This window comes from Typopeltis vanoorti, chromosome 6, assembly GCF_054136105.1.
Source record: "Typopeltis vanoorti isolate ZY-2024b chromosome 6, IOZ_Tvanoo_1.0, whole genome shotgun sequence".
Lineage (NCBI taxonomy): Eukaryota > Metazoa > Arthropoda > Arachnida > Uropygi > Thelyphonidae > Typopeltis > Typopeltis vanoorti.
Window position 1 is genome coordinate 92,256,507 of NC_143554.1, and position 16,403 is coordinate 92,272,909.

Sequence of the window (16,403 nt, forward strand, 5' to 3'; positions counted from 1 at the left end):
GTAAATCATCACCCCTAGCAAAAAAAAAAAAGGGAAAAAAAAGCATAAGGCGACTGCAAAATCTAATATTAAGGAACCAAAAAGAATGGAAGGGTGTTCTCTCCTCCACACAGCCCATCATCTCTACACTATTTAATTCTCCTTCGACACATATACATACTACGCTGCTACCTGCCATCCATACCCTACCTGTCATCTACCGCTACTAACAGTGTTTTTCTCTGTTAACTGCGTGTGTTCTTTGGTCAATTTTCATACGTGTAGGGTGAAAAATCCAAATTTCCAGGAGAAAATCATTGTTATCTCCTTATGAGATCAATTAACTCAGATTAATTTGAAGAAAGAAAAGAAAAAAACATAAAAATTCACCTCCTTATGATGAGAATTGAACTCGGGTGTTATTGAGTGGAAGGGAGCAATAGCTTCGTTTTTCCAACTCCGCTAAAGAAGAATAGTATTGATTTTGGTAATGGAATATATTATGTAAAGAGCTTCACAGTTTTCTTATGTATGGAAACAGAAGTGGAACTTTTAACATAATGCCCCACACCGCATTTATGGCAATCAACAACGCACACTGCACTACTATAATGAAAGTCATGGCTGACCCATAGAGGGTTTGGGAGTCAGTGATAACGCTGTATCTTTGCTGATGATTATTCACTACTGTGAAGTACAGAAGTTAATATGTTGAAGATTTTTTTTGCAAAACCCATAGCATGTCAGTGCCGTGTACGAGTAAGATGAGAGAAGTAATTGATATGTGTTCCTTGAACAACTGAAAGTCGCAGAGTTTGGGAAGACAGAGTGTAGGCGACTGTTCCAAAACCAGAAGTAGATGGACACAGACCTTCGAATGTAGTGCCTGGAAAGATGAATGTCGATGAATATGACGTTCTTCTAATCAGTGCAATACATCCTGGTTGTGCCAATTTTATGGAATAGACACGTATTTCTTCCAAGTCTCTTTTGAATGCATCTTATTGTAGAGAAAGTGCTTTTTTCTTTTTTTTTTACATGGTTTCAGGAAAGTTATGTGAAAAAACTGGAATGATCGCACAGAATTTCTCTCTCTCAACCCTTTGGAACCTATGACATCAAGTGTGGACCACACCAATGATTCCAACAAACGGACTGGTTATGTTGAAAGAATCATCATCCAAACCACTTGACTCATATTATCCACATGCCATTAACATATATGTGGTTTAGATTTCTTGGAAAGTCCCAGTACTTAATTCAGTGTATGGGATTTGTGTATATATATCATCCCATCTTACCTTTTCGTACTAGGCTCGATGGTCTGTCTCAGCCAAGTACGGTAATTAATGTTCTTAAATATCTGCAGTTAATCCTATTTGCAGTGGCTGCTGAATTTGTAAATTTGTGTTTCATTAAGTTTCCAGGAGGAAAATCCTTTTACCTCCGTATGAGACCGTCGAACTCTCTTTGAAATAAAAAGCCTTGATTAAGATTCGTTGCATCATAGACGGGATTCGAAGCCAGACCTAAGGTAATGGTCGATACCGACTTAGCTACGGTGGCTCTGCGTGCGTGTATAATTAAAAGCATGCAGAATATGAATTATATGAAGGCTATTATACTTTTTTTTTTCAGCAATGCTTAATTAATGTGACTAACTATAAAGAAATAATGTGTTATGAAAGAAATGCAACTCACCTATTAATGGAGGTCCTCCAAGTGACATTATCCCACCAAAGACGGTAGCCAAACTATATGCTTGAGCTACCTTATTCCCACCAAAAACATCTGCAAACATGACAACTACAAGTCCAATGTATGCCCCTGAAGATAAACCAAAGGCACCTGATCCAATTGCCAAAGTGAGGTAGTTATGACAAAACTGTAGTGAAAAGGCACAAACACCAGACATGCACAGTCCTCCGATAAACCAATACTTTCGCGGACATAAATGAAAATCTGACAGCCAGCTGCAAGTGACTCGTCCCAAGAGATCTGACAAAGCCAAAATGGATAAAAGTGAAGCAGTGTGGCTTTTCGTCAAACCTAACATAGTTGCTCTAAAAGGAAGATATATCTGAGTTCCAGGGTATCCTAAAAAGTGAAAAGTAAACGAACATGTGAGCACATGAAAAACGTTGTTACTCAGGACGGTTGTATCGATGGGCAATTTTGAGAACCATGTTCTTTCTTTGGTCTTTAAAGACTTGATTTGTATAGAGTTACCATTTAAGGACGGTGTATGTTTCTGAGTTAGAAACTTCTCCGTTAACACTGGTGCAGGCGGAGAACCAACATCAAAAGTACTTAGGTAAATAAAAGACGAGGTAAGAGACTTTTTCTGTAGAGACAAACTTTCTTTTGATTTTCTAGTAAAGGCAGCAACCGTTTCAGCACTGTGGACTCGTGACATTGATCCGTTTTCTTTTCTCATAAGAAAAGGCAGCGAACTCGAATCAGGAAATCTTCCTTTCCCTATTCTGAGACCGGTGTATTGGACGGGACTATCTTTATGGGAAGATGTGATACGGTAGAGAGCAAGTTCATCCACAGATGAAGCTCGAGGCATAATGAAAGACTTATGTAATATGGGAGGTTCGGTGTTCTTCTTCTCCTCTTCCTCGTCTTCTTCTGTCATGTCTTGTTCTTCAGGATGCATCTCTTCTGAAGGCACTTCTATCATATGCCACTCCACAGGTTGCCACAACATAACTCCAACGCATGCGTTCAGAAGAAGTCCTCCCATTAGACACCACCCTCCTTTAATACCATATTCAGTAACTATGCCATTGGCTACTAAAGGCATAATAATTCCTCCTATGGCATTACCTGCCATGCCTAGTCCATTAGCTAATCCTCTTCTTTTATGAAAATAGCGACCAATCATCATAATTCCTGGTGTAAAGGCGCAAGTTAAGGCAATACCTGAGAGTAAGAAAAAGACATTAGAATGTGAAATGCAATGAGATCTAATACGTATTTACATTAAACATTATCAAATTAAATATTTAATTGGTAAAATAATGTATAAAATATGAAAGGTAGCATCTCATATTTCACAATAAATAAATAAATAAATAAAAAATAAAAGATTTCACCTAAAAATAAAACATGAATATTTTAGTACACTATATTAAAAACATGAACCTTTTATTATAGGTTTAGAAATAAAATTAGCGTACATTTTTATCACATCTAATCTCATCTCATCTTCTTTTATACAAATGGCCAGTTATACCTAAGTGGGTTTCATATAACGCAGATTAATATTATGATTGGGGAAGTTATGCTGCCTCCGTTGCAAATGTGGGTAATGGAGTTTAGTTCAGTTTATTTAGATTTATCGCCGAAGCAACTCACGGGCTACAAGGTCAATGTAATGGAGATGGCATGATTCCATATCATTTTTCTTTTCTTTTCTTTTCTTTTTTTTTTTTTTGAAGAATGGGGAAAAAAACCTGCTGTGTCCATAAAATAAATAAATCAGCTAACGCCTTTTATTCCCTTATATGGAGTAGGCGAGGTTTTTTAACCCTATCTAGCTAGCTTTTAGATATTGAGTGGCCATTTCAATCTCCACCAGTAACCAATTAGAGATAGCTGGCCAATGTCTATCACTAATTATAGGCGGCACCGATGAAGAGACTGGCAAACAGTGCTACCATCTCTTGGTATCTAACCCTAAAAGGATATGTTACTATCTGAAATAATGTGGGTTCTACGGTCAATTTTCTTGAGTTTACAGGACGAAAAACCCGAGTTCCCGGGAGAAAAAAAAAACCTGCCTGCCCATGCCAGAGACTAACTTGGCAACCGTTCAAAGATAGGCTTAGGAAAAGTTCCTCCAATCGGCGACTAGACTTGAATTTAAGTCTACCTTCGGGCGACCTAGCTCAGAGGATGCAAGCATTATTTCCAGTGACCTACACAGGCTGTCTCCATATGAGACCATTTAATTAACTAAACCCAACTTCAGAAAAATCCTTAAAATTTCTCTGGAGGGGATTTTTTTCACCCAGTTCTTTCACAAAGAATTGTTATTAATGTACCTTTCATGTGCCTGCTTGGTTGGCTGAGTGGTTAGCATATCTGCTCTCAGCCAAGAGGCTGCGGGTTCGAATCCCGCGTAGGCATGGATGTTCGTGATTGTCTTCCACCTTCATACATTCACCATGGGGTGAATAGAATCACCTTCATAGAATCATCATGGGGGTAGTAGAGCCAAAAACCTCCCTCAATGGGAGAGGCCTTCACCCTGCAGTGGGTAGAGAAATAGGCAGTTCATCATCATACCTTTTACGTGTATGCTTAAAGCTAATTTATATTTTTTATCCCTTTTATTCTCTAAAAGGAGTAAGCAATTTAGCTCTAATTTATTTGGAAATCAGTAGGTAGTCGGCCTCCAGGCAGTCGGCGTGATAAATGACAGATGTTCCTAATTCTACTTACATTAATTGGCATTCGTGTGTTCTTGGAGTTTGCTGAGCAATATGGATTAAAAAATCCTAGTTTCTTTGGAGAAATATAAGCAATCTGTTTTATTATTTTAAATTTTACTAAGAAAATTATATTTTATAGTTTATTTTACTTTTTTTTTTTTTTGCTTATTTATCCTAGCTAGTGTTACCCGTCATCTGCTTGGCACAACAGTCTTCCTTTTATGTGCCTTACTTCCTTCCAAATGAAAAAAAAAAAAAAAAGCTTAGCTAACTCAAAATAATACATATATTTTTTAATTCTATCTTATTTCTTTTGATACTTTTTATAAAAAATTATGACTACTGCAAAATGAAGTTATATTTGAGAATTGTCTTAGATCGTAATAAATGTACAGTACATAAAATATCACTTTCAATATCATCTTTACATAAACTGGAAAATATTACAGCAAAATGACAATATATTTTCAGAAAGATTTTTACTCAAGTAAATGAGAAATACGAAGTTAGCGGTATCTTGGTAATATAGGTTTAATAATTGATTTAATATGCATATATTTCCGAGTTTCGAAGAACTGAAATATTGCTCATTTCTAAATATCATTTATTGACAATATACACGATATTTATTCTTTCACCGCTTATAAGCAAAGAGAGTCTACTGTTTGATGTTCATGTGCAAATATGCATATGAGGAAGTTGCGACATAGATGAAACAAACAAACCAAACTATTTTATTTTGATTCTTGAGAGTGAATTAGGTGCTTTGCTTTTTTTGATAATTTGCAGTTAAAATATGGATATCCACCTTCTTATTATTTTTATTTTTTTATTTCTTTGATCAGAACTTTTTTTTTTTTTTCTGGCATGTTGAACGCGGATTATCAACTTTAGATAATCCGTGTTCAACATTCTGGAAAAAATGGAGAATAATAAGAAGAAGAATGCAAAACAGTGATGTTATGTAAATATTTTGGTGGTTGCAGCCGTTTTCTGTCATTGCCAAGTACGACGTTTTAGAGGTGACCTTCGAAGTGACTGTCAACATGACCTTCGACCTGGTGACCTTCGGCATGGTGTTTCTTCCTGCTGATCACTTTCTCTTATCAAGCATGACGCTCGCTAACTTCAAGTACCTCTCTCTCTCTCTCTCTCTGCGGGTCTATCGCACTTTCTACACCAACATTTCCCACAAAATTGAACAAGTAGTCTGCAGCGAATGCAGTCAGAAACTTTCTAATCCTGGCGATTATGTGTAGAATTTTAGGCTGTAATAGCAAAACTCGCACTAGTAATTCTAGTGTGTTGGAGAATCATATGCAGAGGCGCGCCAGTGGTGTCCTGCGCCTGTGTGCAAAACTTTAGTTGGCTTCCCTATACCCAGTAGCACGCCAGTAATGTCCGGCGCCTGTGCAAAACTTTAGTTGGCGCCCCTATCCGCCCCCTCCAATAAAAATCACTTTAAAAAAAACGTCTTTTTTAAGTATTTCCTCCTCTTTGGCGCCTTTACTATCCTGGCGCCTGTGTGCGTCGCACACATTGCACATATGGCCGGCGCGCCCCTGATCGTTTGAAAAATTGTTCTCATGTACATCAAGCAAAATATTCGAAGTCGATTAAATCTCAAGTAGATGGCCAAAAATCACTCGATAATAGCAACTCTCCCGAAAACCCAAAATCATATAAATCAGCGTCATCAAACGAAGTGTTCATATACAAAAACATGAAATAAGGAAACAGTTATGAAAACGTGTAAGAACTGATAAGTTCGGTAAAAGAAATGGGAAAAAGAGATGAACTGAACTAAACTGAACAAATTGTAGACAAGCGGAAAAATCAAGCCAAGAAGTTTACAAACTGCACAAATCATTTTAATATTTTAGCAACATCAGATATAATAAACTACCAAATGAAATAAAATGTAAAACTTCAGAATAACTCCATATATTAAGAGAGAGAGAGAGAGAGAGAGCGACTATCGTCACAAGACTAATTTACTATTATTTTTATTATTAAATGACACTTCTTGGCCTCCAGGGGCTCAACATGGGATGTCATTCCACACTGCACTAAAAACTATCGTCAGCTACATAATCCATGAACCAGATTACGCCAGCTAATAGAATTTCTGTTTGTTAACTGCGTATGTTCTGTGGCCGATTTTCCCGTATGCCGGATGGGGGAAAAAAGACTTTCCGGAAAGAAAACCTGGTTACCTCCGTATGAGATGCCTAACTTGCCCTGCACTGGAGAAAATCGACATAAAGATTCCTTTTCGCGTGTGGTATCAAAGTTTTCTGGTAACTATTACGATGTGTCATGTTTAAAATGGTCATAAGGCTATTGTTCTTAGTTATATACAGTGGTGAGCTATAAGGGGCTCGCCCTAGCCCTTTGTTAAATTTTTCTCAAATTTGCGAACCCTTGTTCTTCTTGTTTACGTTTTTATTTAAAAAAATAAATAAAATAAAATAATTTTTTGAAATATATTAAGCGAAAAACTCCTAACAAAGTGATTTTATTAAATAAAATATTATAGTTACTGTTACTACCATTTTACAAATAAGAATTCACTTTTGGTAATCGCATATAAATAAATAGGACTATAAAATAATGCCCCTTAATTGGTACCGTTCATTATCACTTGAAGTATAAAACAAAAGAGAAATATAACGTACTTCAATATTATTGTGTTTAGATAATGTTTATTTATTATTTATAGATTGTTTGTCATAAAAAATTTTATCGCAACGAAAGAAATTTATTTTGTTTATAAAAGCGGACTATTTCATATGTGCGATTATAAAAGATTTTATTCTTATTAAATTGATAGTTAAAAAATGGTTTTCTTATGTAAGATAAATCAACTCAGATGACTGTGTGCAAATATTTCATGTTTAGATCATGAAAGATTTGTTTAAAAATGATAGCCTTTACATTGTACCCTCATACTTTTTGATTGACATTTGTACACAAGCTGTATTAATAAACGTTTTTGTGTGAAATATGGCTTTTTTTGCTCGACGATGCGAGCCCTTTGTTAAAATTTCCAGAGCTCACCACTCGTTATATACATACATATGCTCCTTTACTACTACTTTTTTTTTATCTGTTCTTATTTTTCTGAATTTTATTCTCTATATTGTCACGCGTATAATACAAGTATGCATCTTCTTGTATTATATTTCTCTTATTTACCTCAATATCGATACATTTTAATTTCAGTTTCAAATAATAACAAATAAATAAATAATAGATAAATAAAATAATGCAGAAAATGTAGCTACTGTAATTAAGGGAAATGTATGAACACAGAAATTACCAGTGAAGAAAGGGAAAAAAATTGAACAATTACTTGATACCCTATTTTTCTGAACTTGTTATTGTGTAGAAAATCAAGATAAACTATAGGATTCGGAAGTATTTAATGAAGAAAGCAAGTATCATGTCGTAACTACTGGAAATTACATGATACTTGTCACTATCAATGTAGTATTTCTAAACAATAATTTTAATTATAATAAAGAAAGCAAACTAAAAGAGGAAATACTAAGAAATAACACCTAGAATATAAAATCACTTACAGGAAAAGCAGAATTAATTGAATAACTTGAAAATCATAACACTAAAATTTGTGCAGTATCACAGACAAAGAAAAAAAGGCAAAGAAATAAATAAAGGAAAATGGCAATTCCACATTAATATATAGCCGAATGGTAAAACATGAAAGGGCAACAAAAGGAGCAGAAATAATGATATATAGAGATATAAGAGAACAAGTACGAGAATATAATTACATATCAATCAGAATAATACATTTAAAACTAAGGAAATGGTGAGTGAATATTAATATTATTATAGTTTAGAGCACATATGGGCAACCCCCGGCTTGAGGGCCGGATCCGGTCCTATTCTATTTCAGCGAAGTTTGTCTGATTCATGGTGGGAGAAAACATGGTGTGTTCTCTAACTCATATTAAGCTGACGTCATATGACTTGCGCAAAACACACTATGTTTTCTCCAACCAAGGCCTCTTTCTCACTTTGATTAGCGGCGTGTGTGAACGTGTTACAACGTGTCAGTTCGGTACTTGCGTTGGTGTTGTGCTTTGTTCAGTGCCTGCGTTGATGTTGTGTTCTGTTCAGTGCCTGCGTTGATGTTGTGTTCTGTTCAGTGCCTGCGGTGTAGAAGACAGTTTTGTTTGACAGTTCTGAATATCGCATAAAAATTTGGGACAATGTCAGGGGTTATTGCAAAAAAAAAAAGAAAAGTAGATGCAGAGAATCGTCAATTTCAAGACAACTGGACGGAGGATTATTATTTTATTCTGAATAAAGGTTTGCCTGTATGTTCGCTGTGCAACGAATCCGTATCCGTCAACAAAGAATTCAACTTGAAGAGACACTTTACTTCGAGACATGCGGATCACCCAAAAATTGATGGACAACTACGAAAAGATGAAATACATTAGTTGAAGAAGAACTTGGATACCCAGCAACAATTGTTCAACAAGCAAAGAACACAGCACCACAGCATTGTCAAAGCCAGCTTTGTGGTAAGCGAAAAAAATCGCTAAGCATTCTAAGTCATTTGGTGAAGGAGAATTTATCAAAGAATGTCTGCTGGATGTTGCAAGTATAATATGTCCTGAAAAGAAAAAAGACTTCGAGAATATTCGTTTGTTGTCCGTACTGTTGTCCGACGGATAGAAATTATGCTGATGATATCAAAAAAAGTTTAAAAGAGAAGATTGCTAGATTGGAAGCATTTTCAATTGCTTTGGATGACAGCACAGATGCCTCCGATACAGCACAACTAGCAATATTTATTCGAGGAGTTGATGAGGATTTCAACATCACAGAAGAATTATTGGCGCTTCGGCCGTTAAAAGGAACAACTACCGGTGAAGATATATTTGAAACAGTCAACACAGTCTTCGAGAGATTTGGGCTTAAATGGAGTTCACGATCTGGCATATGCACTGATGGAGCCCCTGCAATGGTTGGTGCACGGAAGGGATTTATTGGAATAGTTAATGAAGGAGCAATAGAACTACAGATCCATCCGGAAAATTTAACAAATTTTCACTGCATTATCCACCAACAAAATCTGTGTGCAAAATCGATTAAATTCACAAATGTTATGGAAGTTGTAGTAGCCAGTATGAACTTTATTAAATCACGTGCACTTAATCACCGCCAATTTAAGGAGTATTTGACAGACCTATTTTCGGATTATGAAGATGTGTCTTATTATTGTGAAGTGAGGTGGTTGAGTAAAGGTAAAATGTTAAAACAATTTTATGATCTAAGACAAGGCATTGCAGATTTTATGGACATAAAAGGAAACACAATTAACCAAGTAAAAGATGATGAGTGGGTGTGTGATTTAGCATTCCTTGTAGATGTCACCGGATACATAAACGAACTGAATCTTAAATTGCAAAAACAAGGACAATTGGTTCATGAACTGCATGGACATGTCAAAGCTTTTTGTAATAAACTAAGATTGTTGGAAAGTCAGATAAGAGCTAAAAATTGTTATCATTTTCCTACTCTAGCAACTTATAAAACTATCCCTTATAATTGTTATGGAGATGATAATTGTTATGAAGGCACTAATAGAGCAATTTGATACAAGGTTTGCCGACTTCAAAAACAAAGACTCCACATTGCTATATTTGCTCGTCCGATGGATGCTGATGTAAATAATGTGCCAGGAAACTTACAGATGGAACTTATTGAGCTTCAGACGGATTTAGTGCTAAAATCACAATTTAACAACATTGCTTTGGCTGATTTTTTATAAATTTTATTTGGTGGAAGAAAAATATACAAATTTACATGCCTTTTCAAGAAAAATCATTTGTCGTTTCGGCAGCACATATATGTGTGAACAATTTTTTTCGAGGATGAAATACAATAAATCAAAAATTCGGACAAGGATAACGGTCGAAAACCTCGAAAATTCTATGCGATTATCCTTAAGTAATATTAACGTCAATATTGATAGTCTCGTAGTTGAAGTACAAGGCCATCTTCACATTAAATTGTTATGTCGTTCATTATATTATAAAATTTATGTAGAGCTTTATACCAAAGCATTATATTATAAATAAATGAAATATGAAGTAGCAACTTGTTTTAATTCATTTAATATTAATTTATTTTATTTAATAATTTGGTCCGGCCCTTGACTCGGAGACAGAATGATAATCTGGTCCCCGAACTAGGAAAGGTGCCCATGCCTGGTTTAGAGCAGTGTTTCCCAAACTTTCAATATCAGAAAATCCCTTTTAAAATTTTAATGATACCGACGTACCAACTTCCCTCTCATACAAAGGTAATTTGGAAGAAATTACAATATTTCATTCAAATACGAATAATCATAAAAGTATTTATTCTTTAACATTTGCGATATCATAAATTGCAAACACGTGAAACCAATTTTTTACAATGGTAGTCATTACACTGTACAAGGCCCTGATAAGACCACATCTGGACTATTGTGCTGAAATCTGATCACCGGATTTAGAGGGGATGAAGATAGTTTCAAGAGGGTGCAAAGTCGTTTCAAAAATGATTTTAGGACTGTGGAATATTAGCTATAAGGATAGGTTGAAGTCATGTAATCTGCAGAGTTTGGCTTACAGAAGGCGAAAGGGTGATATGATCGAGACGTTTAAGCTCTTGCGAGGTATTTACCGAGTGGATACGAGAGAGATTTTTTCGGATCGTGGAAAATAAGGAAGGGGGCTAGAACTAGAGGACATATCTGAAAATTGCGCAAGGAAGTGGTGAATAAGAGGGTGAGAAGTTCATTATTATTATTACGGGACTGCATTGCCGCTAAGAGTGTGAATAAGTTTCAGTTTCGGTATGATCGATATGTTACAGGCAGGAGTGATTTTCCGTCAGTCTATGGACTTTTGTATTATATGTGTACTTACTCCACATTGTAATATAATATAACGTATATTTCTTGTATACTAATGTACGTAATTGTTAATGGTATAAACCTCTCTCTTGGTGAGTCTTTGATTCCAGGAGAGTTAATGTATTTTTTTTTAAATAATAATAATAACATTTTATTTATCATCTTACAGAGCATTTACATATATACACACATTTGCATATTATATATATATATATATATATATATATATATATATATATATATATATATATATATTACAGTGAATTTCATACAAATTTTTCCGTTTTTTTGTATTCTAAAATGCGTTAATAATAGTTACTATGGATGGTAATTTATAGTTTGCGATTGGATAAGGTTACATTTTTTAACAGTATTTATAGTATAACAGTAAGTTATTTATATTTTACAATTTTTACTTTTTAATGTTTTTAACCGCTGTAACTACAGCACTTCAATGTAATAAATAATTCTTTTTTTCCTTTTCTTTTTCCTTTCTGTCGATCTCAGTTGAGATGTAATGTCTCAGCTTTCATCCTCGAAGCTTTTTAATGAGCTTATCTGAGGATGACACTGGTTAGATATATGTATTTTTTTTCAATATTTATATATAGATATATATATTATTGATTTTATTGTTGTGTTGGGAGTTTGAGAGGTTAAATGAATGATCTGAAAGGTCTGATCAAAGTGAAATTGGCGGTATGTTCTGGTGTTATTGCATCTGTCTTGGTGGTTCACATTCATTTTTTATTGTGATCTTCTTTTTGAACTAATTAGGAAATAATAATAATAATAATAATAATAAATGTTTTAATTATTGAATACATTTTAGCTGCATGAATCCAATATAAACACGGTACAAACAAAAAATATGAAATTAAAAATTTCAACCATAAAAAAGTTTAACGAGATGAATGAAATTTAGAGGAGAGTTCCGACCACGTGGTTCGGACTATTCGAATTTAAACTGTTGGTGATGTAATAATTTCTCATGTAGCAGTGAGTTTGAGGCTATCTGGTATGAAGTTGCGGCTCACAGAATGAAATATATGGCAGAATGTTGCTACAGACCTGATGGTTTCGCTGCTGGGGAGGATGAAATATATCACCAAATTACAATGATGGGTACTAAACGAGTAATCATTATTGGTGACTTCATGTATCCAAACCCTGAATGGGTAGAAGAGAAATCTCATGCCAAGAATGAAAGAGAATTTATTGAGCTGTTGAGAGACAACTTTCCCACGCAGCATGCAAAAGAAACTCAAGTTCAAAAAAGTGTTAGATTTGATCATAGTATCAGAAAAGGGGGAGGGGCGCAGTAGCGCACTGAAGATTTAATCTTGGGGGAGCCCGAGTTGAGTAGACGATTTGAGAATACACACTACGCATCGCGTACGACCTATGACTGAGCATCTGCAATGATTGCTAATTCATAAGTAGTATAGAAATAGAAGACATGACACAACATAAATAAAAAAAAAAGAATTTTAATTAGGAAAATATTTTTCGAAAATTTTCTAGTGGTTTTTTCCTTTTTCTTTGGAGGGGGGGGGGAAGATCCCTTTCCCCTCCCTCTGGGTGAGCCACTGGGGAGGGGAGGATAGAGTTAAGAATGCGAATGGTTCGCCACCAGTTGATGCCCCACTGTCTTGGGGCGCAGCTAACTATATGGATGTTCCAATCAGGACAGGTTACACGCTGCACTACAAATCTGGAAATTATGACAAACTCAGGAGAATACAATCGTTGGATCCATGGTATCGATATTGCTGAATGGGAAGGATATCAGCAATGCACGGGAAGCTTTGAAAAAGTGCATTGACATATAGAAATGAATTGACAGACAAGCTATGCATTACAAAGAACAGTGTGGGTTTATTAAAGGGAGGTCATGTTTTAGCAATTTGCTCATATTTTATAATAATATTACTACTGAGTTGGATAAAGACCCAGTCCCTTTGGACTGGGAACACAATGATACAGTTACACTTTGCTAATGTATTTGATAAGATGCCAGATGAAAAGCTATTGGATAAACTGGAGAATTAGGGGATGATAACTCTTGACTTGGATAAGTGGGTGTGTGACAGATAAGTATCAGAAAGTGGTATATGGCTGGTATGAAACAGTCGGACTTAAGGTGACCAGTGGTGTAACCCAATGATCAGTCTTTGGACATTTGTTGTTCAGTCTATACATTGATGATATTGGAAAAGACCTGACAGGAGATGTTCAATTGTTTGCTGATGATGCAAAGATAAAAAAGCATTCAGATAAGCTACTGATATACAGCGCATACAGAACAATTGAGGCTATGGATCTTGGAGTTATGATGATAGAAAACTGATGTTCAATGGACATATTGCAAATAGAATTCAGAGGAATTATGACGTTGAAACGAACACTGACATGCATGAATAAGGAAATCATATTGCCTCTTTAAGGGCAAAAATGATTTCCAAAATGGTAATTTGGTTGGTTGGTTTATGGTTTAGGCACAAAAACAGCAAAGGTCATACTCCGTCATAGCAAAGGTTACAGCAGTACACAAGGTCAGAGGTTACAGCAGTAATACATACATACGTAAATAGTCAAAGAATACATATTATTTACTAATTTTTATACAAAAATTAAGCTAAGCAATGCAGTATCAACATATAAATAAAATTGCACCAAAGATTACAGCAGTAAATAAATAAAAAGACAAATTAGCAAACAATAGGCATGCACAAAAAAAAGCAAGTTTAGCAAAATTACACCAAAGGTCACAGCAATACATTAAAAGTCAAAGATAAACTAGTAAATAATATGTATGTATGTACAAAAATTAAGCAATGCAGTATCTACATATAAACAAAATTAGAGTCAAATGCGTTCGTACAAATTAATTCTTTGTAGAAGAATAGAAACATCATGCAGTCTGTATGAGTCTGAATCCATCTGCCTGAGTGTATATGGCTTGGCTAGACAGGTAAAAATTTTATTTCTCTCTCGTGTAAAGTGCTGGCACCCCACCAGAAATATGACAAATGGCAAGACGCGTATTGCATTTTTCACACATCGGAGGGGCATCAGCCCTCAGTAAATAAGAATGCGTAAGATGACTATGACCTATGCGGAGCCTAGCAAGAACACTTCCTCTCTTCTCTTTCTATGTCGACTAGAATGCCAATGCTTAATTTCAGGTTTAATGTCATATAACTTGTTTTTCAATGCTGCCATTGAGCAATTAGCTTTGATCTTATAAACTGTCTGTAGTCTGTACATGATACTGTCAAACAGTACTTGGAGAAAGTATGAGCTGATCTAGCAGCTGCAGATTCAGTCTTATTTCCCTTAATTCCAATGCGGCTGGGAATCCAGCACAACCGAACATCAAAATTAAGGCTTTCCATTTTGTACAACCCAGTGCTGTGTAAGATGTAACACCTTACACAGCACTGGGTGTGGATTATATACATAGGAGAGAAGATAGCCTGTAAAGAGTTCAATCAATCTGTATAAATTTGTAGAAGAATAAAAACATCATGAATTTTTGGTGACGGTTTTCTTTTATATGCACAAGTGCAAGCTGTGAAAGGCATGCAATTCTGCTTTTTAATTACTGCAATTAGGTGGGATCTGAAGACAACAACAGCACAGCCAACAGTGTCAGTTCCTGAACCACCAGTATAGATGGGCTGCTCTATGTGCATTAAACAATTGCAGGTAGACAGATGATGGAATACGAGACTTCTGTAGCTGACAAAGTGAGAGGTTGCAGAATCGAGTGCAAACCTGCCATGGAGGGATGCTGTTATGTTTGGCGTAGGCAATGTTGTCAGCATTCATGCCAATAGATTGCATACTCTCTTTAGCACGCATACCAAAAAGACGTATCGTAGCCTGACATGTGTGATATTGAGCCTCCCAACGCATAGAAAAGAGACTAGTCCATGTAGGATGATCTGGAAGAGACTGTCTTTAGGGCATAATTAAGAGACAACTGTTTCCGTCTAAGTGATAGAGCCGGTTCATTTGTTTCAACATAAAGTGGATGATGGTGCGAAAGGCACAAGTAGCTATCCGTAAACCCTGATAATGGGATAGGATGCAACCATATTATTCTCCCTTTCAGAACTATAGACTTGAGACCCATAATCCAGTTTTGAAGTAAAGACGAAGAAATGAAGATCGATCTGCACCACATTCATTAGAGGATTATGTTTATAATATCTTCTCAATGGTTTAATTCATGTTTGACTTATTCATTTGTTTAGTGCTTTGAACAGTGAGTTATTTCATTTTGAATGCTCTGATTTTTTTATATTTATTTCTGATTGAGTCTCTATGTCTCAGTTGTAGGTATAATAATAGTTTTTATACAGTTTTAGTTTGAGATTTTTTGAAATGCTGTTATTTACCCATGTTCAGAAGCGGATCAAGAGGATGACGGAACTGGCGGCCCCGAACTATGTGGAACAATTAAAAGAGATCTATAAGAACCATATAGATATTACGCATTTTGATGATGCATTGAAACAGTTTATACCATTTTTAAAAGAAGATAAAGACAAATTCAATAGTGCCACACAAGTATACCACACAAGAGAAATGTCAGCTTTTCCACATGTAGAATTTTTTGAGGACCCCAGCAGACTTAATCCGTCCCTTCCCATGGTTTGTTTAATTTATTCATAGACCATCTTGTGTTAAATTTGTATTTTACTATTTATGTGTTGTCAAGTAATTAGACTGCCAAGATATGTAAATTTGCTTTACTTCTTCAAGTATATGATTTTCTAAGTTTATTAAAACGGTTTCCTCATCTTTTCCTATTTTAATTGTTTTAATTTTGCTTAGATAGTAAATAAATTTGGTGAGAGTGGATAATCCTGCATGCGTTTTTGTACTTTGAATTTGTCCGTTTTTATTTTATTAAATTATTATTATTATTATTATTACGCGATACTTTGTTGCTTTAGTATCGTTATAATAATTCGTAATAGTGGTTTGTATTTCTGGGTCTAACGTCATAGATTTTAAGATGTTTATCATTCTGT

At 35.2% G+C, this 16,403-nt stretch overlaps 1 protein-coding gene across 1 annotated transcript in view; it reads right to left on the reverse strand.

Moving 5' to 3' along the window:
* LOC150105707 (putative monocarboxylate transporter 5) overlaps positions 1–16,403 on the reverse strand; it is a 122,003-nt gene that overhangs the window by 11,436 nt on the left and 94,164 nt on the right. Inside the window, exons 2-3 of the mRNA XM_090394535.1 lie at positions 2,898–2,951; positions 1,681–2,778 (exon numbers count right to left, since the gene is read on the reverse strand). Coding sequence (XP_090250661.1) covers positions 1,681–2,778; positions 2,898–2,951 — 1,152 coding nt within the window. The remainder of the gene's footprint in view (positions 1–1,680; positions 2,779–2,897; positions 2,952–16,403) is intronic.